Raw genomic sequence first — 26,570 nt, 5'->3', positions numbered from 1 at the left:
AAATAGGCTCAGGTTGCAGCTAACCACCTGGGAAAGGCAGGTTCCGCTCTCAGCCAAATTTTAAATCAGTGGTTTCTGAACTTTTTCCAACCACCGCCTCCTTGGTTCTATAAACGTGCCCCCGGTGCCCCCTACCCTAATAAAAAGCATTATTCAGAATTGTAGTTTGCACAGCCGCCTATGGAAGATAACAACACATCAAGTTCAAAACAGCAGCAATTATTTGCATTTATTCAAAATCCAACTGGAACTGTTTAGTTTAATTAATTCAACAAAATGGATGAACTTGACCCGGCGAAGCCAGCTTTTTTTGAGTCCTATAGTCATTTGGTCTCCCTTTGCCTCCCGGGAGGGGGCGAGGCACCACCCACAACTGGTTCAAATTTGCTACCTGCCAGTCGATACTGGAATAAAGGATGCTCAGATCTTAGGGACAAAGTATTCCTCGCTGCCACATCCATAAGAGCACACCTGTGTGCACACTACGCCAATCATCCTGGAACAAAAGCTCATTAAAAAGCACACTATTGCACTTACCACTACAGATATGGGTTTGCATCCAGTCCCTTGAACGATGATGCCATCTCAAGCCCGCAATGGCCAGTCTTAGGAGCAAGGGATAAATGAGCAATCTGTGACAACAGCGCTTGGAAGGAAACCACAGAGAGAGGCGCTCTCTATTTCTCTCTCCTCCCTCGCAAAAACGACCCTCAGAAATTAAGGCTTGCTTGAGCAGAAGGAGCTACTGAAAGAAGAAAGTCAGGGTGTGTGTAGTAGAACAATCTCCTTTCAGCCATCTTAACTGCATTACAGCCACTGACAACAGTTTTGAGAGCTAACTAACGCATAGGGAAACTGAACTTTTAATTATCTTCCACACACACCCTTAAAAGGTAAAGGGACCCCTGACCATTAGGTCCAGTCGTGGCAGACTCTGGGGTTGCAGCGCTCATCTCGCTTTATTGGCCGAGGGAGCCTGCATACAGCTTCCGGGTCATGTGGCCAGCATGACTAAGACGCTTCTGGCGAACCAGAGCAGCGCACGGAAACGCCGTTTACCTTCCCGCCGGAGCGGTACCTATTTATCTACTTGCACTTTGACGTGCTTTCGAACTGCTAGGTTGGCAGGTGCTGGGACCAAGCAACGGGAGCTCACCCCATCACGGGAAGTCGGACCGTCAACCTTCTGATCAGCAAGTCCTAGGCTCTGTGGTTTAACCCACAGCGCCACCTGCGTACCTACACACACCCTTACAGTACAGCATATTGCCAGTACAGTACAGTATATTGCCAAACCCTTTGGCAAAACAAGATAGCGCTGTGACTAGCCCTGTGAAGGCGTGTGAAATATTCCAGTTATGCCCACCGCAGGCTTCCTATCCCTTATCTGAAGAAGGCTTCTGTGTGACTCAGAAGCTTGCTATCCCGTCAAAGGCATCTGCCAATCTAAAAAGGTAATTTGAGCCCTTTGGAATGTCCGCCTCAACTACCCTAAATTTCTTGCCTGGAAGCCTGGATATTGTAAAATAGGAAGTTATCTTCACTGCGGCACAGAAGGACAGGTGCCAAAGGACACTGGTTCTCTTCAACCGGTCCCAAAGGAGTAGAAAAAGCCACTGTGCTACAAAATCTGCACTCCTGTCTTGGCTAAGACATGTCCACTGAATGGAAGATGGCAGGACCCCCCAGGGATGCGCTCTGCGGGGAAATGGCTTGAGGCACCCGGTCCACTGGCGGACCAACTCTGCGATACTAAGATGTCTGCAAATGTGACACAAAGGCTGGCGACATCAACCCCGCCATGTGGGAATCCCTTGCAGACGGCAGACGATGCATCCATAGCAGCGACCAGAGGAATGGCGCCTGGGAGGAGTGCAGAGAGAAGAAATGCCATGGTGCATTTGTAACAGCAAAACCGGATGCCTTCATCTGCCCCGGCTGCAACAAAACATGTCTCTCCTGTATCAGTCTCTACAGCCACAGCAGGCGCTGTAACTCTCCAACAAGTTTCAACTTCGCCCACAAAGGCGCACTCTTCCACTGTCTCCCGAGACAGACAGATGCCAAATATTTACCATAATTTGAAAGGCTTCTCTTTCCACTTTGGGAGCTGATGCCATTTGCCTTATGGCAAGTCAGGCCATTGTTCCTATCTAGCTCTGCATTTTCTACCCTGGCTCTCTGGGCTTTTGGGGACAGTACTCTCCTGGAGACTTAACCTGGGACCTTCTACATGCAACGCTGATGTCCTGCTACTGGCCTACGGCCTTCCCCATTTCCTCTCCTGACCCAACACTTTATAACCCCCAAAAAGCCTTTCCCACCACCCTGCACAAAGACACTCACTTCCCATTCAATGCACAAAGACCTCTATCAGGAACAGTGTTAGAAACTCAGATATATAAGCTAGGCGCCAAACAGCCCCTTAAACCTGGGATGCGGCTGCCACGACAGAACGTCCGTACGCCGGGGGTTGGACTAGATGACCCTTGGGTCCCTTCGATTCTACGATCTCAACAACATTGCTTGGCTGTAGCTTGCGCTGACAACAATTCACTTGCCCCAGTGTGCAAAGAAGAGAAACACACAAGGTGAAAATGGAAATGGTATTAACCATGGACTAAGGGCCAGGGGTTCTAAACTGCGGCCTGTGAGCTCCACTTGGTTGGACTAAGATGCCCAGCAAGGTGCCCATGATCTGTGCCACAGCGCAGGAGCAGAAGGCATGCATCTTTTGCTGTGCACAAAATCAGGTTGCCCGATGAAGATGCCCCGTGCCAACCTGGCACCCAGAAATCTCCACACTGTCACTACTGGGTTTGCTCAGCATGGAGATGGCGTTAGGCAAGGCCAAAGGGGTTCCCAGTCAATTATCTCACAGAACAATGGTGTCAAAAATCTTGATAAGATTAGATTCCTGCGGATTAGATTAGATTAGATTCCTGCAGATTAGATTAGATTAGATTCCTGAGGTTGAATCCTGACAAGACAAGACTGTTTTGGGGGGACAGGAGGCGGGCAGGTGTGGAGGACTCCCTGGTCCTGAATGGAGTAACTGTGCCCCTGAAGGACCAGGTGCGCAGCCTGGGAGCCATTCTGGACTCACACCTGTCTATGGAGGCGCAGGTCAATTCTGTGTCCAGGACAGCTGTCTACCAGTTCCATCTGGTACGCAAGCTGAGACCCTACCTGCCCACAGACGGTCTTGCCAGAGGGCTACATGCTCTAGTTATCTCTCGCTTGGACTACTGCAATGCGCTCTATGTGGGGCTACCTTTGAAGGTGACCCGGAAACTACAACTAATCCAGAATGCGGTAGCCAGACTGATGACTGGGAGCGGCTGCCAAGACCACATAACAATGGTCTTGAAAGACCTACACTGGCTCCCAGTACGTTTCCGAGCGCAATTCAAAGTGTTGGTGCTGAGCTTTAAAGCCCTAAATGGCCTTGGTCCAGTCTACCTGAAGGAGCGTCTCCACCCCTATTATTCTGCCTGGGCACTGAGATCCAGCGCCGAGGGCCTTCTGGCGGTTCCCTCGCCGTAAGAAGCCAAGTTACAGGGAACCAGGCAGACGGCCTTCTTGGTAGTGGCACCAGCCCTGTGGAAGGCCCTCCCACCAGATGACAAAGAGAACAACAACTACCAGACTTTTAGAAGACATCTGAAGGCAGCCCTGTTTAGGGAAGCTTCTAATGTTTAATAGATTATTGTATTTAATATTCTGCTGAAAGCCGCCCAGAGTGGCTGGGGAAACCCAGCCAGATGGGCGGGGTATAAATATATTATTATTATTATTATTATTATTATTATTATTATTATTATTATTGCAGGGGGTTGGACTAGATGACCCTTGGGGTACCCTTTCAACTCTACAGTTCTATGAACCATACTCTGGTTTTCAACAATCAAGCCTTCAGTGTTATGGGCCCAGTCTCATGGACGGCTCTTCCAACGGAGATGTTCAAACGTTTGCTGAAAACCTTGCCACCAGGCAGACCATAGAAGTATCCTACCACTTTAAGAAGTCACGGCTTCCCCCAGGGAATCCTGGGAAGTGTAGTTAATGAAGGGTGTCAGGCATTGTCAAGATACGTGCTGCTATTCCCCTCACAGAGCTACTGTATCCCAAGCTTCCTCTGAAGAGGAATTGTTCAACCCCCATCGTCTCCACCCCCATTGTTCTACCCAGGCACTGAGGTCCAGCACAGAGGGCCTTCTGGCGGTTCCCTCACTGTGAGAAGCCAAGTTACAGGGAACCAGGCAGAGGGCCTTCTCGGTGGTGGCACCCGCCCTGTGGAACGCCCTCCCACCAGATGTCAAAGAGAACAACAACTACCAAACTTTTAGAAGACATCTGAAGGCAGCCCTCTTTAGGGAAGCTTTGAATGTTTGATGCATTACTGTATTTTAATATTTTGTTGGAAGCCACCCAGAGTAGCTGGGGAAGCCCAGCCAAATGGGCGGGGTATAAATAATAAATTTTATTATTATTATTATTATTAACCTCTCTGGCAACTGTGGCTCTGGATCAGGGGTCTCCTAACAATTCTCGGCACCCTCTACAAACTGCATCTCCCAGAATTCTTTGAGTAAAGTGGTATTGTAAATGCTTTAATTCTGTGCTGCGAATGTGCATTAAGTAGAACTTAGCGGGACCCATCCCAAAATCCTTAACATTGGCCACACTGGCTGGGGTTGGTGGAAGTTGAGTTCCACCACCTAAATTCCCCGGGAGTTATTGCAAGGGTTACTGAAATAATGGTACAAGAAGCACTCTGAAGAGTCAAAACAGCAGTATGTAGACAGCTGAGTACTGTGACCACTTTTTCCCCACCTGTGCAGTGTAGCCAATCTAAACTGATCAGCCAGGACTCTTCCTTGCACACACACACACCCCCGAAATCTGCAGAAAGTACCATAACGGAGATGGCACAAGGTTGTGGACATAGACCTTTCATTCCGGAATACCTCTGCCAAGACCCCAGCCTTCCTGCTCTTTTACAAACATGGAAACTCCAGAAGGCCTCACCAATTCAGTTTTCAGTTTGCAAATACTCCTTGTGGGAGACCCAGATCCAGGAAGCCCTGGATTCAAGTCCTTAGTCCAGCCATGGCAATTCAGCCCCTATTTCACCACCGGCTCAAATGGGATTAATAAAGGCCTCTCACTCTGGGCTGCTACAGGAATGTGATAAAGATTATCATCTTCATCATCATCATTATATATTTATTTATACCCTACCTTTTCTCCCAACAGGGACTTCAAGGCGGCTTACAGATAAAACAAAAACAGCTAAAAATGTTTTTTTTTGGGGGGGGGAGGGACAATTATAAAAAAAAACCAAATTAAACTTTAATAGAATTAAAACTCTCTGTAGCTTAAAGGACCTACTAAAAACAGAGATAATTACAATAAAGGCAGCATGGCACCAGCCCTTTCCTTAAAATCAGTCAGTTCCCAAAAGCCTGTTGGAATAAGGTTTTCACCTGCCAGTGGAAGACCAACAAGGAGGGAGCCAGTCTGGCTTCTCTAGGAAAGGAGTTCCAGAGTCTGGGGGACACCACCAAGAAGGCCCTCTCCTTCAGCAGGGCTGTGAGGGTGGTGGGACCCAGAGAAGGACACCCCCCGAAGATGTCAGAACCTGGACTAAGTCATATGAGGAAACACAGTCTTTCAAAAAGCTTGGACCCAAGCGTGCTGGGCTTTCTAGGTCATAGCCAGCACTCTGCTTTGAACCCGGAAATATTATTATTATCATTATTATTATTATTAGTGGTAGCTATTGGAGCTGTTGTCGTCTGCTCCATGTAACCAGCCCTGGGCGACAATCTGGCTGCCGCTTTTTGAGGCAGCTGGGAGTTTCTGAGCACTTTTCAAAGGCAGTGCTACATAGAGCAAGTTGCTGTAATCCAAACGGGAAGTAACTAAGGCGTGTGTCACCGCGGCCCAATCAGAACAGTGATAAAAACCTTTTGAAGGCTGCTGCTCTTAATCCCCAGAATGGCACCATCATCAGAACAGGGGAGGGAAAACAAGATAGAAGCTGCTAAAGCAAAAAAAAAATTAGGCTGCATAAACACCAAGCATTTAAACAACATGGCTTGCCCCAAAGAATTCTGGGAACTGCAATTCACCCCTCACCGAACGATGGAACTACAGTCCCCATTATTCTTTTTTTGTGGGGGGAAGGAGTTTAAATGGACGATGTGGCTGCAGTCTAATGAGGCCTTTCCTCTCCAATAAAGATGAACCCAGAGAAAGCCTGCGTGCCCAGCTCCGCCTGGCCTCAAGCCCTTTTCACCCACAACCTGTTCACAAAAAGCTTTTATAAGAGGGTGGGGTGGGGAGATGGCAGCCACACTCCCACTCCCGGCAGCCCTGGCCAGCATGACCAATGGTCAGGGCTGAGGAGAGCTGTGGCCCAGCAATGTTTGGAAGACTGGATCCTCCCTGCCCCTGCTTGAGCGTTCCCTTGGCCTGGTGCCTTGCAATCTCCCACACCCCTCACCCCTGACCATTGGTCATGCTGGCTGGGAGGAGAAGGCCAACAGCATCTGGCTGAGAGCAGCTGGCCTGCATCGCATCGCGTTTCCCGTGCCCCCTTCCCAGACTATATATTCAGTATATTACACCTCCCGCTTCCAGAAGCACCCCATATCACGCCGTATCATAGCCATGTGCTCTTCCAAATTCCGCGAAACCCTTCCGCTAGGCCCCTCGCCCTCCTCCCAAGGCACATATCAAGTTATATCTTCCCGTTCCCTCTCAGCAAGTGTCCCCACTGCGCTGCCCCTCTCCCAAACAGCTGCCCCATCTCTTTCTACTTCCCCCCTCCAAAATAAATAAAAGAAAAAATCACAACTCCTTGGAAACCCCCTCCTGGTACCCATCCCAAACCTCTATTTCTCCCCAGCACAAAATACCCCCCCCAAAAGGAGTCTCCCTCAGAAAGCCACCCCCATATTGTAGACCCCATTGCAGGCACCCCATTGCAGGCACCCCAAACCTACACACACACACAGGCTCTTACTTTCCAGGCCAGGGCCCTGCCCCCCCCCCCAAGTCATACCTCCCAGCTGCTCACCACCACCAGCACTCCCTATAACCCCACAGCAGCCCTTCAATTGCCCCCCCCCAAAAAAAACCCTGGGCACTTTGCAATTACCATTATTACCCCCAATTGCTACTCGCCCATCACCGGCGGCTCCCAGGGCGGGTTACAACAATTCCCCCCCCCTTAACGAGGTTAAAAGGCTTCTGAGTTCCCAGCTTACCTCCACTGTTGCGAAACATCCTCCCCAAATTCTGCTTCCTTGGCCCCTCCCACCCCAACCCCTTAAAACTCTCTCTCCCCGCCCCCGCCCCACTGACCAAGACACCCGAGGCGATTTATACCTCGCGTCGCAGAGGAGGACCCTTTCCCAGCCCCATAGCGCACCCCCACCCCAAAAACACACCCCTCCTAGGGTGGCTTGTAGGGGGACGACTCCCTCCCTCCCTCTCTCCCACCCACCTCCCCCGCTCTGCGGCTGCACCCCAGCCCCCCACCCCAGCTGCCCATCACCCCCTTACCTGGCTGCGCGGGGCCTCCCCCTTAGCGGGGGAGTAGGGAGGCGGGGGGGCTCCTGAAGGCCCCTGCCCGGCTACCCCCCGCGCCCCCAGGGCCAGGCCATGGTGGAGGAGGAGGAGATGGAGCTGCTGCAGATGGAGGAGATGGAGCTGCTGTTTCAGGGATGCGCTGCAAAAAGGAGGAAAAGTGGGATGGGGGGGTCTTGTTGGAAGAAGAGGAAGGTGGGGGGGGGGGAATCGGATGCTCGAGCCCGGCTGCCTGCTGGTGGCTCTACCGGCGCGGGCCACTTCCTCAGGGCTGGAGTCAGTGTGGGGCGGGGGGGGGGGCGCCAGAAAGGCAGGAAGTGGGGGGCAGCTGATGGGCAGCCCCGGCCGCCAATAGCAGCAGCTCCTTCCTCTCTTGTCCCCCCCCCCTCTCTCCCTCTCCCCCTCCCCACCCCGTGACCACTGTGCTCGCTCTCCGCGCCCCCCCCCGTCTCTCTCTCTTGCTTCCTCTGCTGCTGGTGCTTCTCGCGCATTCTCGCGGCTCGCCACCCCTCCTCTTCCTCCCGCCGGCCTCCCACCCGGGGCTCCCATTCATTCATCCGCTCGCTTCATTCATTCCTGCCAACCATCGCCCCCCCACCCCCACCCGCCAGCGTTCTTTCTCTTCTTCTCCTCGGGGGAGAAAAAGAATAGAGATAAGGGAGCGTTTGTCTCCTCTCCGTTAGCTTTCGGAGCGGTTCATGTCTACTCGGAAGGAGGAAAGCCGGTTTTGGATGTGATGCCTAACAGGGCCCTATGCATTTTTGTGGGGGGTGGGGGTGCGTAGGGTTGGGGCTGTACAAACGAACATGTTTGTTTCAACATTCATGACGTATAAATAAGTTTATAATCCTCCCTTCACCAACAGCAGGTCCCAGGGCAGGTTACTATAATTACAAATTAAAAACAGATATATGTATGTATATAAGTTTGTGTGTGTGTGTGTGTGTGTGTGTCTGTGCGCATATATGTATATATATGTGTGTGTGTACAGTGGTACCTCAGGTTATGTACTTAATCCGTTCCGGAGGTCTGTACTTAACCTGAAACTGTTCTTAACCTGAAGCACCACTTTAGCTAATGGGGCCTCCTGCTGCCGCCGCGCTGCCAGAGCACGATTTCTGTTCTCATCCTGAAGCAAAGTTCTTAACCTGAAGCACTATTTCTGGGTTAGCGGAGTCTGTAACCTGAACCGTATGTAACCCAAGGTACCACTGTGTGTATATATATATATATATATATGTGTGTGTGTGTGTGTGTGTGTGTGTATGGATTCTGTATCTTTACTCATTGAAGCAACCTTAGTGTCACATGAAAAGTGTGAAAAAGCTTTAATAAAATATTATGTTTATTTTAAAAAGCCATGCAAAATAAAAGGCTTACTCTCAGGTAAGTGTCTTTTATGGGCATAGGTCCCATGCATGTTTTCTCTGGAGTAAGCCTCACGGCACAGTGGACTAGCAGTGTAGACCTGTACATGTGCCTTGTATTTGTAGGATTGCTCCCAAGCAGCGTGATCCTATTGTTTACTTAAAAGCAACCCCAGGCTTCTTCTTCAACAGGGCTTACTCTGTAGTACAGCCTTCACCTGCCTGAGCCCTCTGAACTGCCTATGCATCTTCCATTTAAACTTACCTGGCCGGCGGGCTTCCTGTGGGTCTCTGGTTGGCCACACTGAGAAATGGATGCTGGACTAAATAGGCCTTTGGCCTGAACCAGCAGAGTTCTTATGTTCTTATAGCATGTCCCCTGCTTCCTAAAGAATCCTGGGAATTGTAGTGTACCCCTCACAACTGCAATTCCCAGCACCCTTAACAAACTACGATTTCCAGGATTCTTGGGGGGGGGGTGTGTGGAAAATGTGCTTTAAATGTATACAGCCCAAGCTGGGCTTACCTTGGGCCCAGCAGCAACCGCTGGAGATGATGGGAGTTGCAGTCCAACAACATCTGGAGGGCACCGGGTTGGCTAACGCTGCGCTAGCAAAGTGTGCTTAGGCTTGTGACGCAAGGTGCACTGAAAGGTTGCAGAGGGAATCCTCCAAGTGGCACCTTTAGGCAGGCTGGCAGTGCAAACTCCATTGCACGCTTACTCAAAGGTTCCGTGGATCACACTCCCAAGTAAGTATGCCTGCAACTGGAGCCTGAATTATTCTATATTTTTATGACTATCCAACATATGATAAATGTTGACATTTCACATTTATATGCTAACAATCCCAGATGGATTTTTTTAATGTTAACACACACATCATAATACCTTATTTAAATCCATGTAAGTGCAATCATGGCATATTCTTCCTCGGTTTCTCTGTCTCCATTTCCCCTTCCTCTACTGCAGATGTGGGGAGCCTTGCATTCCCCAAATAGTGAAAGACTTCCATATTTACTCACACTTTCCAAGCAAACATTGCTGGATTCTGGCAGTCGCATCTACAACCTGGTTCCTATGCAGTGTTGGGTATGTCAAAATTTATTCCAATCAATAAAAAGTATGCAGCCAAGGAGTTGGCTGGTTCCCTCAAATCAATGTGTGAAATTCAGCTACACAGACATACACACATCCTGCTTTATGACCTTCGTTGGCCCCTTGATATTTCTAGCGCCCAACATTGCAGTAAAAGACGCCATGACTGGCAGAATTTCAGAGTGAGTGGGGGAGAAACTACATGTCACACAGGAGACCATTGGATCACCTTATGTTAAAACATGCATAAGCAGCCAGCCTCAGAGAGGGGACAATTTGGATGGGGATATTAAGTGTCTGGAGAATAAGGGCTTGGCCCTTGCCCCTAGTGCTGTTTTTCCAACCAAATTTCACCCCCCCCCAGCTGCTGCTAGCCCAGGTTGGGGTGTGGGTAAAGACAGGTATCTATATTGTAGCTGTTCTGTTTTTATCCACAGTCACCCGTCCCAAAGAAGGCCAAATGTCAGCTTCAGAGGGTGATTGTGATTGGGCAAAATAACGGGAAAGAATTAAAAACCCTTCCCCAGTGAAGTCAGGAGATTCAAGCTATGGATCTCCCATGCCATGTTTAATCTGGCCCTCAACAGACCAAGGATGGGGGACATGTGGCTCTCCAGATGTTTTTGGGCTTCAACTCTCACCAGCCCCAGCCAGCAGGGCTAGTAGCCAGGATTATGGGAGCTGTAGTTCAGCAACACCTGGAGGGACACAGATTTCCCATCCCTGGTGCAGACTCTGGTACCCTCCAGATGTTTTGGTCTACAAATCCCACCATCCCTGAACGTTGGCTATGTTGGCTGGAGCTGAGGAGAGTTGAGGTCCAATAGCATCTGGAAGATCCCAGGCTGGGGGTGTCTGCTGTAGACACAATGATACCCTCCCTTCAGTCATGTCCCTTGCATTCCTCCTTTTTCCTGATCTCATGCTCTGTAAAATTTCTCCAGAGTCCTATCTCAGATAACTTCCTGGCTTCAATTCCCTTCCTGCATTGAACTTTCCTGACAGCTGCCTACCCTTACTCAAGGTTCCTCTATCTCACTCCATTCCCTTCTCTGCATCCTTCTTTTAGCCACCTTGTCCCTGAGTTTCCTGCATCTCAGGACTGTTTAACTGGACTTTCCTTCGATAATAATAACACAATAGGATCCCTTCTGGATCAAATCAAAGGCCCATCTAGTCCAGCCTCCTGTTCTCGCAGTGGCAAAAATATATGCCCCTGGGAAGCCTGAAAGTTGGACATGAACACAACAGCCCTCTCCCCACCTGTGATTCCCAGCAACTGATGTTCAAAGGTGTACTACCTCCAATGCTGGAGGCAGAACAGACCTCTGTGTGAAGCTCCTAGCCCAACTGACAATTGTCCATTCCCTTCCGGAAGTTGGATGGCAAATTGTTTAGTTCCCTAAGAAATCAGAACCATTCCCGGCCATCAGGCCAGCCAGCATCACAGGCTTCAGTTTCACCGATATAGACAGGAGGAAGAAACTAACATTCTAGCCTAGTTCAATGTCCAGAATTGTAAGGTGTGTACACCACTTCTGATGTACATAACACATCTTGCATCTACCCAAAATTTGCTGGAGCCACTGTGGAAGAGGGGAAACAAAACCCCACTGTATTACTTTTCAGTCCGTACAGTGCAATCTTTTACATGTCTATTCCAAAATAAGCCCAGCTGAACTCCCAGGTAAGTATGTAGAACTGCATAGCAAGTGCTCTTAATAAGTTGCTGAACTCCAGCTCCCACCTTTCCTGGCTATTGTTCATGCTGACAGAGGCTGATGGGGGTTAGAGTCCAACAACACCAGGAAGGCACCAAATTGGCAAACCCTGATATATTGCATTGCAGCCACAATCTGCTTTAAAAATGAGTGTTGGCATTCCCAATACAGTGCCCTTCAGACATTTTAAACCACAATTCCTATCAGTTCCAGCCAACATGGTCAATGGTCAGGAATGATGGGAGTTGTAGTCCAAAATTGTCTGGCAGGGGAAAACCAGGTTGAGGAAGGCTGAGGCACTGTCTTGTGCTGCCCAGAATGAGAGAGACACCCCCATGTGCCTAGAAAAAACAGCAGCAGAGTAAACTGAGTTTCCTTTGCTCCCACGACCATGAGATTAAGAGTCTCATGCTCTACCATCTGGGGCTGCTGTGACATTGGCAGCAATTGTGATGGCTGTGGGTTGCCATGGTGCAGGTAGGGATGATTCTCAGTCTTAATAACCCAATCCTAAGACTCGCGGCAAAGCCAGAACTTACTTCCTAGTAAGTCTGTTCACAGGGTGGCTGTAAATTGTCGTATTAATCCCAGGAGCTCTGGCTGAGTGCAGATATGCGTTTGTAGATGGCTAGATTTGTGGGGACTCTGGCTTAGCCTGTTGAGTTGGACCGGTAACATCAGTTGCTGGGGCAATGGGAAGTGTGTGTTGTCATGACCATGGTGGTAGCAGCAAGGGAAGTTTGTGATGAGTGTACGGCTTGTTGTGGTAACAACAGAATCCTTGGAATGGTTTGGTTGATACCAAAAACCAAAACTGTGGTTTAAATGGGGCGGGTAAAATTACCAACATGGACCACAGTGGCACTGATGAATAGCAGGTTGCCATGCCAACAGCATCACTTGCAAGCAGGTGTCTGGTTGCTATGGTAAGACCTCACTTTCTACAGTTAAACCTGGTTGAGGAGTGGTTGACTTATCCAGGTAATAACTGACTACAGACACCCTCATATCTTGATAGCTGCCATGACAACATGCTAGACCTAAGGAAGAAGCAGTAAACTTAAGGCCAGAGGCAGGAAGTGATGTTTCACCTCCCATGAACCTTCGCCTCAAAAATGGGCAAGCTTGGTACAGCTCAGCACGAGAGCAGACTCCGCCCTTTGGCCAAAGAGCTCTGATTGTTCATTGGCCACCCTATAATGCAATCGTTATTAGTTCCCGCCCCGATCTGGGATTCTGGCCAATCACAATATATAGAGGGCGTGTGCTTGCCTTTCGTGCTTTCAACTGCATTTCAGACGTGCCCATCGTGCACCCGCCCCCAATCCTTGCTGTCTTGCTCTTGACAGGTTGCCTTTCCAGTCAATCAGGCTACGCCCCACCCCCACTTCGCTCTTTAAAGTCACATGACATCTTATTTCGCTCGACGGCGGGAGGCGGGAGAATGAGGCCTCCCTTAACCAATAACGTAACCTCACATTTTGACACCCGACCGATGCAGCCAGTCAAAAAAGTTTCGAGCGTCCCCCTAGAGCTGTGAAGGCGGGACTAACTCGGACGTGCTCAATCATCTTAGCCAGGTGCCACAACGGACTGCCTCTGACTCCAATGAAATATCGGCCAGGCGAGAAAGACGGGCGCCGGGGCCAATTGCTGAAGAGCGGGCGTGTCCGGCTCCCCTCCTTCAGTTTAAGTGAGGGCGGAAGATGGCGGCGGCGGCCGGGATGGGTCCGGGGGTCCCGGACGGGGAACCCGAGGGTTCAAACCGCGACCGCAGCGCTTTCGAATGCAATATCTGCCTGGAGCCTGCTAGAGAAGCTGTCATTGGGCTCTGCGGCCACCTGTACTGGTGAGGAGGAGTGGGGAGCAGAAAGGGGCGTGGCCCTGAAGAGTTGGGGGGCAGCCTTAAAAGGGCGGGGGGCACAGAACAAGGGGCCTGGCAGGGAGAGCTGCTCTTGTTCTTACTGGGTCTGGCAGGTGGAAGGTTTGCTCCATTGCAAAGAAGCCTGGGAAAGAAGCTTCACCTGCTGGATTTTTGCCTGTCGGGGTGGCCTTAAAGCTGCAGGGGCTGCACCAGATTTCGCTTGACTTCGACTGCCACTTCACCACTGTCTAAAAACCAAAGAGGGTGGATGGCAACCTCGAAGGAGAGCCCATGTGGTTAGGGTTAGGGTGTGCGGATCAGAACCAGGCTCTGTGAAGCTCCCTGTGTGGCCAGTTGCAGGATTAGGTTTTGGAAGGTATCTGGGGTGGGAATTTCAGAACCTAGAGCTTTGCTCTGTGTGGCCTTAGTCAGGCATACGATTCTTGCTTTTTTCAAAAAACAAACACTGAAATTGCATTATTATTCCAGGTTTTAAAAGGCTTTTTCTTCTCTTTCCCCCCCTAGCTGGCCGTGTCTTCACCAGGTGAGTGTCTCCCTTTCCTCGGCTGCTGACCTCTAGGGCGAGGAAAGGTGAAGGTGTCAAAGAACATCATTGAGGGAACCTGCCCTGGTGTGTGAGCCTATCTGCCATGGTGTCGGCCTGCCAGGCGGCCAATCTAGATGCCTACGGGAAGCTTGCAAGCAGGACCGGAGTGCAACAGGGCCAGTTTGCGGAGTCCCCACAGGCTATTGGGAGAACAGGATGCTCAAATAGATAGGCCATTGGTCAGATCCAGGCATGGCCAAACTTGGCCCTCCAGATGTTTTGGGACTACAATTCCCATCATCCCTGACCACTGGGTCTGTTAGCTAGGGATGATGGGAGTTGTAGTCACAAAACATCTGGAGGGCCAAGTTTGGCCATGCCTGGTCAGATCCAACAGGTCTCTTCTTATGTTTTTATGGGAGGCAGGCTTTTATAGGAGGCTTTAATAATATTTGTGCCTATTGAGGATGCTCAAGGAAAATGCAACCTCCATGTGCAGAAGCCATATATCTTTTTAAGTGCTGAAGGCAAACCACAGGAGAAGAGAGCAGGTTTATCTGTGTTCTACCTTCCTTTTGTTTCTAATCTGGCAGACTTCTGTTGAGACAGAATCCTGATCAAGATGGACCATTGGTCTCACCTGGTTAAATATTTCCTATCGGAGCAGCTGTCCTTGAATTGAACCTTTCCCGCACCAATAAGAAGTCTGCCTGTGCTTAATTAGTAAAAAATAACTTCAGAGTTCTGCTGTGCTCAGATCCTGCTTGAGGCCACTGGCCATTGTGAGAAAAGGAGGCTGGGCTAAGATGGGCCGCTACCTGATCAGCGGACCTTGGGCAAAGCCAGAGGCAAAAGTGGGCAGAGTCGCAAATGTGAATTTTACCTGCACTCAGCTCTCACCTGTGGTTCCTAGAAGCTGTCAGTGTGTGACAGCCACAGCCCAGGAATAGCTTTGTCCAGCAGGCAGGTGAGGGCAGCCGATGGGTTTCAAACCCTCAGTGAGTTAGGGGCTTCTTCTGCATTGAAGATAGGCTTCAGCGGATTAGACCAGTGATGGGTCCAGCAGTCAAAAAGGCTGTAGAGGAAGTGAGGGGCAGATGGGGCTCGTCAACCTCCAGACACACTGCCCAAACTTAAGCCCCAGGAAGGTCATTTTGGTGCTGCTAACACAATGGTTTGACATCACCCCCAGATGCACTCTCCATTGTCTCTTGAGACAGATGGATGCAAGCAACAACAGTTCAGTTGTGTACCCTTCTCTTTCTTCCATTCAGACAAGCAAGAGGCATGATCAGAGTTCAAGGGCTCATTCCTGCCAGGCATAACATTTGGGTTTGAAGCAGGGTCAGGGTGAGGGGGATGGCCTGGAGAGAGTTCTGCATTTGTGCCCACCTGCCTGCCTGCTCACCTGTCCTGGGTGCCTGAGATTTCCCCGCCCTGGTTACATATGATCTGCATATCTTTGGGGACGGGTGGGAGAAACTCTTCCACATTCACTGCCATCTTTCCCCGCCTCCCTAGTGGCTAGAAACTCGGCCAGAGCGCCAGGAGTGTCCTGTGTGCAAGGCAGGAATCAGCCGGGACAAAGTCATCCCTCTCTATGGACGTGGAAGCTCCGCCCAGCAGGATCCCAGGTAATCGTTTCCCTTTGCTAGGCTCCCTGCTAGTTTGGTAATCCTCAGTGATAGTGGAATTCTGGGCTAGAGTGGCACCTTTTCTCAGTCATTTCCTTTTCCTGTAGGCTGGTTGGTCTCCCTCCCTCTCTTCTGCAATATCTCTGGCCGCGAGTCCTTTACTGGCTCTGAAGAGTCTCTTATTCTGATAAAAGAAAAGATTTGTAACTTTCCAGGTCCCAAGCCCAGTATCTCTGGGCAACTGCCTAGCCCAGGAATGTGTGATCAATAGAATCATAGAGTTGGAAGGAACCAGTAGGGTCATCGAGTCCAATTCCCTGCAATGCAGGAATCTCAACTAAAGTATCCCGGCCTCTGCTTAAGGAAAGAGATTCCACCACCTTCTGAGGGCGTCTGTTCCTCTGTCAAACATTTCTTACCATCAGAAAGTTCTTCCTGACATTTGGTCGGAATCTCCTTTCCTGTCATTTGAATCCACAAGATGGGCACGAACTTGAATTGCTATGACAGATTCGTGGAGCAGAGGGCTATCAATGGCTAGTAGTCATGCCTTGTTGAGAATCGCAAGCAGGGAGTGCGCCATTGCTTCCCATGCGCATCCAGTTGGCTGCTGTGAGAACAGAATGAATGACTAGGTGGGCCTTTGGCCACATCCAGCAAAACGCTGCTAAAGCTGAGGATGCTCTCCTTCAATGTAAACATGTTGCCTCTCGGCTGCATTGAACTGCAGGCTCAGGGCAAAGACCTGCTCCGTCCTCTGCAGATCTTCCAAGCACAGCCACCACCTCCCCCGGTGTTTTGTAAGTACTACATCCTTATCCTAATGTGTTTTTAAAGTTCCTTCTGTGCCCTGTTATGGGGAAGATAGGAGGTGATGGTGAAAATACTACATAGCTGTCAACTTTTCCCTTTTCTTGCGAGGAATCCTATTCGGAATAAGGGAATTTCCCTTAAAAAGGGGGAAGCGTTGACAGCTATGAAATACTGATGAACGGGAGGAGTGTCTGCCTACCTGCCAGTGCTGCTTATGCGTATTCCCCCCCTTCCTATCACAGGTTGAAGACCCCTCCTCGGCCACGAGGGCAGCGCCCAGAGCCGGAGTCCCGAGGGGTGAGTGGCGCTTGCTTCTAGCCCTCTATAGACTGATCCCGGCTGCTTTGTAGTTTGCAGCAGACTACTAACCTACATTTCCCCCCTTTCTGTTTTTTGCCCCCTGCTCCCCCTCCCTCCGACAGGGCATGGGCGCCTTTCCCGACGCGGCCACTGGCTTCCACATGGCATTTGGCATTGGCGCGTTCCCCTTTGGGTTTTTTGCCACTGGCTACAGTACCCCAGGAGAAAGGGCAGGTATGCACTACTTTTAAAAACAGGTCTAAGCTTGTTGCATAAATCTGCCCATAAGGGCACACTCAAATTCCACAGCCGTTCTCACTCATCCTATCAACCAAGCTCTTGGATTATTATTATTATTATTATTATTATTATTATTATTATTATTATTATTAATTTATACCCCGCCCATCTGGCTGGGTTTCCCCAGCCACTGGACGGCTCCCAACAGAGTATTAAAAATACGATAAAACATCAAACATTTAAAACTTTCTTAAACAGGGCTGCCTTCAGATGTCTTCTAAAAGTCAGATAGTTGTTTATTTCCTTGACATCTGGTGAGAGGGCGTTCCACAGGGCAAGTGCCACTACCAAGAAGGCTCTCGGCGCTGGACCTCTGGGTCTGGGCAGAACGATGGGGGTGGAGACGCTCCTTTAGGTATACTGGGCCGAGGTCGTTTAAGGCTTTCAAGGTCAGCACCAACACTTTGAATTGTGCCCGGAAATGTACCGGGAAGCAATGTAGGTGTTATATGGTCTTGGCAGCCACTCCTAGTCACCAGTCTAGCTGCTGCATTCTGGATTAGTTGTAGTTTCCGGGTCACCTTCAAAGGTAGCCCCACGTAGAGCACATTGCAGTAGTCCAAGCGGGAGATAACCAGAGCATGCACCACTCTGGTGAGACAGTCTGCAGGCAATGAGTTGGTAGTTGTTGGCGTCTGCCTGCCTCAAGAGATAATGGAGGACACCTCCAGGGGTGAAGTTAAACTGCTGTATTAGCAGCATCAAAGTGACCTCTCTGAGGCGCACGCCTGGGCTGCCCAGAGGACAAGACCCACCTCTCATCTTCGCTGATGTGGTCCAAAGGAAAGCAGAGCAAGGGTTTTGACACCAGCTTGGCTGCAGCAGTTACCAGAAGGAGGCATGCAAAGCACCATCCAACTGTCTTAGGGACTCTGCTCCGGATTTGTGTAGGGTTTACACTCCTTAGCCTTTTCTACTTCTGAAGCTATCCCGCAAGGCAGCAGAGGTTTAGCATCAGACTTTTCCTTCACCTACCTTCCCAGGTGGGTGAGCTTCATCTGTCCCTCCCTTCCCTCTATGGCATGTGCAGAAACTGCCTTCTCAACGGTTGGACCCACTATTGGTCTCATCCACCGAGTTTGCCAGAGCCTGTCTTCACATGAAGGGGAAGTCCCTAACTCACTCAGGGTTTGAAATCCATCAGCTGCCCTCACCTGGTTTAGCTGGCCCGTCGAAGCCATTCCTGGGGTGTGACCACTGTCGCACACCAACAGCTTTTAGGAGCCGCAGGTGAGAGAGCTGAGTGCAGGATGGGTACCAGAGGTACTACCCCTCCCCTAACACCCTTCAGGTTACATACGCTTCAGGTTACAAACTCCGCCAACCCAGAAATAGTGCTTCAGGTTAAGAACTTTGCTTCAGGATGAGAACAGAAATCGTGCTCCGGCGGCAGCAGGAGGCCCCATTAGCTAAAGTGGTGCTTCAGGTTAAGAACAGTTTCAGGTTAAGTACGGACCTCCAGAACGAATTAAGTACTTAACCTGAGGTACCACTGTACATCCCTGGGATTAATCTCTTGTGTTTTCCCACGCTACCCTTTGTGGGTTTTACCCAGGTGAAAGCTGCGTCCTCACTCTGATTTGCAGTGTCTGTGCTAAGTTCAAGTGTACCGTTTTTTTGCGGCTGGGCAAGGCACCATGTCTCTCCCTGCTAAGCTGCCACTAATAGAACTTGGCAGCAGCCCTGCGCTGGGTCACGTTTACACAAGCAGGTGCTTGAGTCTTAACCTGTGCTTGAAATCCTTACTGTTCTGCTTTACTGGCTTAGAGAAGGGGTTGTTCCACCGTCAGGCTCTCACACGTGTCCCTTTCATGTTCCTTTCTCTCCAGGGCTGCGTTACTTCCTTCTGAGTAGTAGCATCTCTTTCCTTCTCTGTATTTGGAGAGGGATTTTAGCTCGGCGTCGGAGCACTTGTCTTGCATTCACAAGGTCCGAGGTTCCATCCCATACTGGTATCTCCAGTTAAAAGGATTGCTGGTGGCATGTTCTGGGAAAGGATCTCTCTTTCTCTCTCTCTCTCTCTGCCAGAGATCCTGGAGGAGCACTGCCAGTCAGAGCAGACAGTACTAGTCTAGATTGTCTAGCCTTAACCAGTATCAGGTCGCTTCCTACCATCTCTTCCTGCCTCCAGTCTTAGGGTAGGGAACTTCTGATCTGCAGGCCGTGTTTGGCCCTCAAGGCTATTTGGTCTAAGCCATGCCCACCCACTCTACAATCAGCTGATTGTTGGGGGCTTGCATAGTTCCAGGCAGGATGTTTTGCAAACCCTGAGGGCTGTAGCCTTCGTAGCTCTAGCAATACATGGAGATCTGCTCTGATTATTGTGATACATCCATAATTACCGTATTGGCCTGAATATAAGCCTCACTTTTTTTTCCATATTCCGACTTAGAGTGCAACTTAAATTTGCGCCCTTACAAAAATTGGCTTTTACAATATTGCTGCTGGAACAGACATAAGGTAAAACAGAATGGGTGTGAGTGCCTGCAGAATTTTAATGGAGTGGCTTAAACAGTTTAAGGAAGCTTTTAATATTTAATAGACTGTTGTATTTTAATATTCTGTTGGGAGCCACCCAGAGTGGCTGGGGACATCCAGTCAGATGGGTGAGGTATAAGTAATAAATTATTATTATTATTATTATTATTATTATTATTATTATTATTATTATTATTATTCGGGTATTGTCTTTTTTCTTTTTTCTTCTTGAATTTTAAAGGTGCAGCTTATATTCCGGCGTGACTTATATTCGGGCCAATATGGTATTATTATTGTATAATTATAAGATTATTGTATTAGGACGTGTCATTTTGGGGGACCATTCTTAATTTTTGCACATTTCTTCAGTGACTGGTCATAAAAAAATTGTTTTTGGGTATGAAGAATTCAAATTGGCTATTAATTTTGTCATCAGACAACATTGAGCTTGGTAAGTCTATGTTTGATGAAGAAGCCCATAAGCTGCTTTTGGCAAACCAAATAATTTAAAATTTAACTTCTGAAAATGTCAGGTAATGCCAAACAAGGATAATAATAATAATAATAATAATAATAATAATAATAATAATAATAATAATATATGAGACGGAAGACACTTCTATTCCACCCCCAACACAATAATCTCTGTGGAGAGGATACTTGAGGTGATAATACATAAATAAACATATTGTTTGTGTACTATGCACTGCATATGAAACATAAAAAATGTACCACTAGACGTGTTACAGCAGTTATATGTTGTTCTTATATTTAAATGCGAAACAATAAAAATTGTTGGGGAAATAATATGAATAACAGTAGTAATAATAATAATAATAATAATAATAGTAATAATATATTACTGTAAGTACTTGGCAATCATTTTTAATTATTTCTATGCAGTCTTATACACATTTTGCTGACCAAGCAAAACTAAATTATTATAATTGATTAATTAATTTTCTTATATGTACCCCACCCATCTGGCTGGCTTGCCCCAACCACTCTTGACAGCTTCCAACACATATAAAAACATAATAAAACATCAAACTTTAATAAGAACAATCTGATCCAATATAAAAAGTCACAATAACTTTAAAATAAACCGCTTTTATCAAATAATGCAATATTCAGTCATCCATTAGAAATTATATTAATTTAACCAGAATATCTTTTGAACTCCCAAGTCATGTTGCAACTTTTTAGCGCCCCTCATTTTTGGAATTTGAAAGCTAATTCTTCAAATACGTCCCAATGTATCATCTTATTAGAAGGGGTGCGATGACTGTGATTGTCATGGAGGGACCCTGCACTTTTGAATTTGCCACTACACTTACTGCCTGGAAATGGATTTCGATGAAAATGGTATCGGCTACCTTGACTTTTGGGGATGTGGGTGGCGCTGTGGGTTAAACCACAGAGCCTAGGACTTGCCGATCAGGTCGGCGGTTCGAATCCCCGCGACGGGGTGAGCTCCCGTTGCTCGGTCCCTGCTCCTGCCAACCTAGCAGTTTGAAAGCACCTCATAGTGCAAGTAGATAAATAGGTGGGAAGGTAAACAGCGTTTCCGAGTGCTGCTCTGGTTCGCCAGAAGCGGCTTAGTCATGCTGGCCACACGACCCGGAAGCTGTATGCCGGTGCCCTTGGCCAATAAAGCGAGATGAGCGCCGCAACCCCAGAGTCAGCCACGACTGGACCTAATGGCCAGGGGTCCCTTTACCTTGACTTTTGCATCTACCTGTAATGGTATATGGTGCCTCCTTCTAACCTTGAGCTCCTCCGTCTCTCTTTTTTGCTTAGACGCAGAAGCTGCCCGCCCATCCAGCTGGCAGGATTCACTCTTCCTCTTCATTGCCATCTTCTTTTTCTTTTGGCTGCTTAGTGTCTGACCGGCTGGACTCCGCTGGACTTGCCCTGTACTAAAAAAGATGAAGTCTATCAGAACAGGATAGAAGGACTTTCAAACTATGGGGAAGGGAAGGGGCAGCTGCGGGGAGGAGGGTGGAATCATTTCCTACCTGCGCCCAGGCGAGGCAGGAGGGGGCTGAGCAGCAGGGTGGAGGGCAAGGTGGCAGAGCCGGGGCCTGGTGTTTCTCCCTCCTCAACCTCCCTCCTTGACCCCCCTACGCATAATTAAAAGTATAATAGGGTGACTTGGGGAGCTGACGATGCAAAAGAGGTGTATATTTGTGTTCAAAGTGTATCTGTGTGTATGTGGGGGGGGGGCAGGTAGGGAAAGTCGCAATTATCAAGGTGTTTTAATTGTTTCCTCTTAATCGCCCTTGACTGAAGCGTTCCAAAGTTCGCCTGAATTGCAGGTGGGCTGTGTTAAAAAAAATAATTGAGAAGATGTAGAAGAAGTTAGCTGTCAGGAGCTGTGGGGTCCGGGAGCCAAATCCGGCCTGTCAGTCCTCTGTTTCCCCCCCTCCCATGATATTTTGCTCATCTGCATTCTACCTCCTCACAGGCCAGAGGGGTTTGGGGTGGGGGCTATCACTTACTCAATAGCATTAGTGGGACAAAATCCCACATTTGCAGCCAGACCACCCTCTTTTAATGGCTTAAGTTGGCAACTAGGCCTCAAACAACGACAACAAAATCGAGATTCGTTCCTACCTGTAAGCTTACAATGGCATGAAATGCTACGTAGTGGGGAAAGAGGGCCCTTTTAGGAGGGGAAGAGAGCTGTGGTCTCCCTTTTTATAGGGGCAAAAAGCCCACCACACCCACCTGCCTCAGCAGGTGTTGCAGTAGGGGGAGCAGAGGCAAGAAAAGTAGGGTGGTAAAAGCAGGAGGTGGGCTATGGCAATGGAGAAGGAGCCACAGGAAAAACATCTGGGCTTCTTTTTCTCTCTCTCCCCCTCTGCATTCCTGTGGCCAACCACTGGGAGGGAAATGGGCCTCAGGTGTGTTAATTTAACTGGTCGCAACGAAGTTCCTTGTGGTTAGTTTTATATATAATAATAATAATAATGTCCCGTCCCACCCTTTAAAAAAATTGACTTCCAGGGATGCAAGAAGCCATGTGCTTTTACAGACTTTTATTTTTTAGGCTGGTGACGGACTAGTCAACTGGCTGTATTTCTCTCTTTCCCCCTGGTGCCCTCCCCTCAATCTTCAATCTGAGGGCGTATGGTACAGTCAGCGCTGGTGGGATTTGTTACTGCTTGGGTTGGGATGGGGGGAATAGCCTTGGCTGGACTAACAGTATTTAATTGCCCAGAAATCTCTGTGGGGGGGGGGGACTCACCCACCCACTTCCCTTTCTTCCCGTTTGGGTGACAAGAGGGAAGATGTGATGTAAATTAACCTATTCTGTAATTAAATTAACCTGTGATTCATATCCGCTTGCGAGTGTGGAGTCTCCTTGCCGTTTTCTGGTGGCGCGAGAGGTGTGCGTGTGTGGAGAAACGTTGGGTAGGTTGATAAGAGATGATTTGCGCAACTCATTCCGCTGACTTGTGTGATGTGGTGGTGGGGAGTGCTTTATGTAAGAAAACAGAAGTCCTGCAGCTACGTCAGGCCAAAAGCCCTCTTCATCCAACATCCTGCTCTCAAAGTGGTCCACCAGATCGTTTCTGGGAAGCCCTCAAGGACTGCCTCTCTCCACATAAACCTACCCGGACCCCGATATCATCATCTGAGGCTCTTCTTCATGTACCTTCTCCAGGAGATGTTTGGAGCATGGCAACACAAGAACAGGCCTTTTCTGCGGTGGCACCTTGTTGGTGGAATGCTCTCCCCCCGGGAGGTTCGGGTGGCACCTTCATTATACATCTTTAGGCACCAGGCGAAAACATTCCTCTTCAGCCATTGGCAGACTGACCTCCTGTGCCCTTTTAAATGTGTTCTGGGAGGGGGGGGTTGTTGGTTTATGTTCTTATTTTTGTGTTTTATCTTGTAATTTTTATGTTGTGAAACGGCCTGAGACATGTGGATCAAAGGTGGTATACAAATGTTAATATTAATAATAGAATTGTAGAGCTGGGTTGGTCATCTAGTCCAGTGTTTCCCAAACGTTTTTGGGCAACGGCACACCTGTTTACCGGAAAAAAATCTCGCGGCACACCACCATTAAAGCCCCGCCCCGTGACGTCAGCGCGCAGCGTCACGCCGGGAGGGACGCACAAAAGTGAAAGTTTTTTCCCTTCCCCTTGCCGGGGTGGGAGGAGGCAGCAGAGCGAGGGACTGAGGGACGGCGGCAGCTGAGGCGGCGGCGGCTGTTGTGGTGGTGGCGGCGATAGCGGGCGGAGGAGGAGCCGTCGCCGGGAGTTGCTGCTGCTGCTGCTGCTGCTGCTGCTGCTGCTGCCCGGACATGCCGGCCTCCTCCTCCTCCGCTGTCTCGCGCTCCTCCCTTTTGCGCGCGCTGCCCCGCCGCTCGGCACCAGCACCGCGGAGCCGCCCCCGGCTCGACGTGGATCCTCGCCGCCGCCGCCTCTCGCCGCCCGACTCGCCCGCCTCCCTCCCACGGCACACCAGCCGGTGTCTCACGGCACACTAGTGTGCCGCGGAACACCGGTTGGGAAACACTGATCTAGTCCAACCCTCTGCAATGCAAGGATCATTTCCCCAACTTGGGTCTCAAACCCGCAACCCTAAGGGTCACATGATCTACCAACCGCGCTATTTGCTCCCTCTGCAGGTTGCATTATTATATAAGCCTGTTTTCCTTTTTTCCTGAAAAGGCCCCAGAGTTGTAGCTTTATGGCTTTGAGATGTTCCAGTTCCTTGTTTTCATTACCTTTTCCCATCTGCTGTGCTAAAACACAGGGATGGGCAGATCTGGGTGTCTCGTATTAGATCAGCAAAGGCTTCTTGTCCCCCAATTATTTTACAATAGCAACAACGCAATGACTTATTTCCACCCAATTTCAGCTGCTGAAATGAAGCTACTCTGGAGTGCATGTTTTTGTGACAGGGCTATGAGTTTGGTTGAGTTCTTGGTACTGAAAACCAAGTCTTGAGCTCAGAATGTCCTCAGTAACATCCTGTTCTTTAATCCTAAGTGAATTCTAAGTCTCTTGCACCAGCTTCTGGTTGGTAGATCTTGGGCTTTTATTATTATTATTATTATTATTATTATTATTATTATTATTATTGAATTTATATACTGCCCTATACCCAGAGGCTTGCTTTTAATAGGGGAAGACACAAACTATTCCAAATTTGAATGCACCAGAAACGGGATACTGCTAAACTTATTTTCAATCCCTAGCAATGGAATTTGTCTTCCCACCTGCTTCCACTGCTACTGCATTGAGTTGTTAAAATAATTTCAAGTCATTGTCACGCAAGTCCTTTCTTGTTTGGTTACAGCCAGTTCAGATCCCATCAGCTTCTGAAAAGTTTGCCCTCACTTACGTTAAGAACATAGCATCCGTGCTGCGTTATGCCAAAGGCCCATGAGGCCCAGCTATGGAATTCACGCTCAATGAAGGTGGAACAGCCACTGATAAGACTCATAAGTCCCAAATTTGTCTAAATCCTTTCAAAGCCACCCGAGTTAGTGACTTCTGAGCATGGATTCCATATTTTAACTATGCGCAGTGTGAAGAAGCACTTTGTCTGCCCTGAATCTTCCAACATTCAGCTTTGTTGAGATCTAGCCTCACGAGGAAGAAAAAAACATGATCCTTTCTCTCCACAACATGCAGATTTATGCCCCTCTTATCCAGTCTCCTTATTTGCTCAGTTTGGGGTAATCCTTTTGGAAGGCTTCACAAATCTGCTCGGATTTCCATCTTGAATAACCGGGTCTTGTCTGCAGTGATGGCAACCATGCCCTATAGAACACAAGTCATCTAGCCCAGCCGCTTGCAATGCAGGCATCTGTTCGCTCCTAACTCCAGATCATCCATGAACATGTTAAATAGCAACAGCCCCGTCCTTTGTGTGGGATGGGGGACACCTCCAGTTTATGTTGCGTTTACTCTTTAGTTCCTATTCTTTAGCTGAAGATCTAGAGGGCACACCCTTTCTGTAGTATGCCTGCTAACTCGGAACTCTTTAAGTTCTCTAAAGTAGAAATAACGGGAAAGCACCAGTGGAAAAAAATATATTTTATTGTTTAGGCAAAACTGTACAAGAGTGTTGGGGGAACCTACAGAGTATATTTCCCCCCCCCCCCCACAATTGAAATCCATCCTTCCTCTGAAGCCTCCAAAGGCCCTCTGAATTTGTGTATCCCTTTGCTTAGGCTTCTGCCTGCAAGGAAGTAAAGACTCCACCTCAGGGAAGCCAACTTTGGGGGTGGGGACGGGACCTCTGTGACTTTCGACAGTAAAAATCCAACAGATGCTTTCTTTCTGCATCACTGTCATTACTACACTGGGAAAAAGGCAGTCACACCACCCAAATTAAACAATTGCATCCATGCCAAAAGGGCAGGGAGCCAGTTTTGGTCTAATGTTACTAAGACGGCTAGTTAGCCCAGAAAAGAGCCCATTTTGATCTTTGGGTAGTTAAAAATGCAGGTGAGTGGGACATTCAGTGTTATAACGGACTCTGTGATGCTTAGGAATAAAAGGGACACCATAGCCCACCCTGGGAGACGAGTGTTCAAAAAGCATAAATAAAAATGTGGGGAAACGGAACCACGATTTTACCACATTACTTATCCTTTTATGCATGTTAAGACATGAGAAATCTTGAATATGCACCTTGAAAGATCCTGTGTGTATATTCTTGCCCAGACATCTTAATTAACTCTCCATTTAACTTCACTGCCATCAAGGTAGCCAAAGGTTAGCCTTCTGCACATACAGTGGTGCCCCGCAAGACGAATGCCTCGCAAGACGGAAAACTCGCTAGACGAAAGAGTTTTCCGTTTTGGAGGTGCTTCGCAAAACGAA

At 48.7% G+C, this 26,570-nt stretch overlaps 2 protein-coding genes across 5 annotated transcripts in view; one reads left to right on the top strand and one right to left on the bottom strand.

Annotated features, from left to right (window-relative positions):
• AGPAT1 (1-acylglycerol-3-phosphate O-acyltransferase 1) overlaps positions 1 to 12,422 on the bottom strand; it is a 50,486-nt gene extending 38,064 nt beyond the window's left edge. Inside the window, exon 1 of one of the 4 annotated variants that reach the window (XM_083493371.1) lies at positions 12,323 to 12,422. Coding sequence is in view for 1 of the 4 variants with exons in the window: in XM_083493367.1 (XP_083349493.1) it covers positions 7,278 to 7,296 (19 nt within the window). In the remaining 3 variants the exon portion in view is untranslated. Of the gene's footprint in view, positions 1 to 7,168; positions 7,305 to 7,575; positions 8,054 to 12,322 lie in introns of those variants that run through there. The other 3 variants (XM_083493369.1, XM_083493367.1, XM_083493370.1) reach the window with 3 other exon arrangements.
• Positions 12,423 to 13,216: 794 nt separating this feature from the next.
• RNF5 (ring finger protein 5) lies at positions 13,217 to 23,062 on the top strand. The gene is made up of 6 exons (XM_083493575.1): positions 13,217 to 13,632; positions 14,173 to 14,191; positions 15,716 to 15,828; positions 16,884 to 16,938; positions 17,064 to 17,175; positions 21,520 to 23,062. The coding sequence occupies exons 1-6, from the start codon at positions 13,490 to 13,492 to the stop codon at positions 21,606 to 21,608; spliced, it is 531 nt and encodes a 176-aa protein (XP_083349701.1). The 5' UTR covers positions 13,217 to 13,489; the 3' UTR covers positions 21,609 to 23,062.
• Positions 23,063 to 26,570: the final 3,508 nt, after the last annotated feature.

The sequence above is a fragment of the Podarcis liolepis genome, assembly GCF_965112155.1.
Source record: "Podarcis liolepis genome assembly, chromosome: 2".
NCBI lineage: Eukaryota > Metazoa > Chordata > Lepidosauria > Squamata > Lacertidae > Podarcis > Podarcis liolepis.
This window is presented reverse-complemented; position numbering and strand designations above follow the sequence as displayed.

Coding starts and splice junctions, on each gene's coding strand:
- RNF5 (XM_083493575.1), top strand. CDS start 13,490: ATGGCGGCGGCGGCCGGGATGGGTCCGGGGGTCCCGGACGGGGAACCC. Junction 15,829..16,883: donor TCCGCCCAGCAGGATCCCAG/GTAATCGTTTCC, acceptor TTCCTATCACAG/GTTGAAGACCCCTCCTCGGC. Junction 16,939..17,063: donor CAGAGCCGGAGTCCCGAGGG/GTGAGTGGCGCT, acceptor TCCCTCCGACAG/GGCATGGGCGCCTTTCCCGA.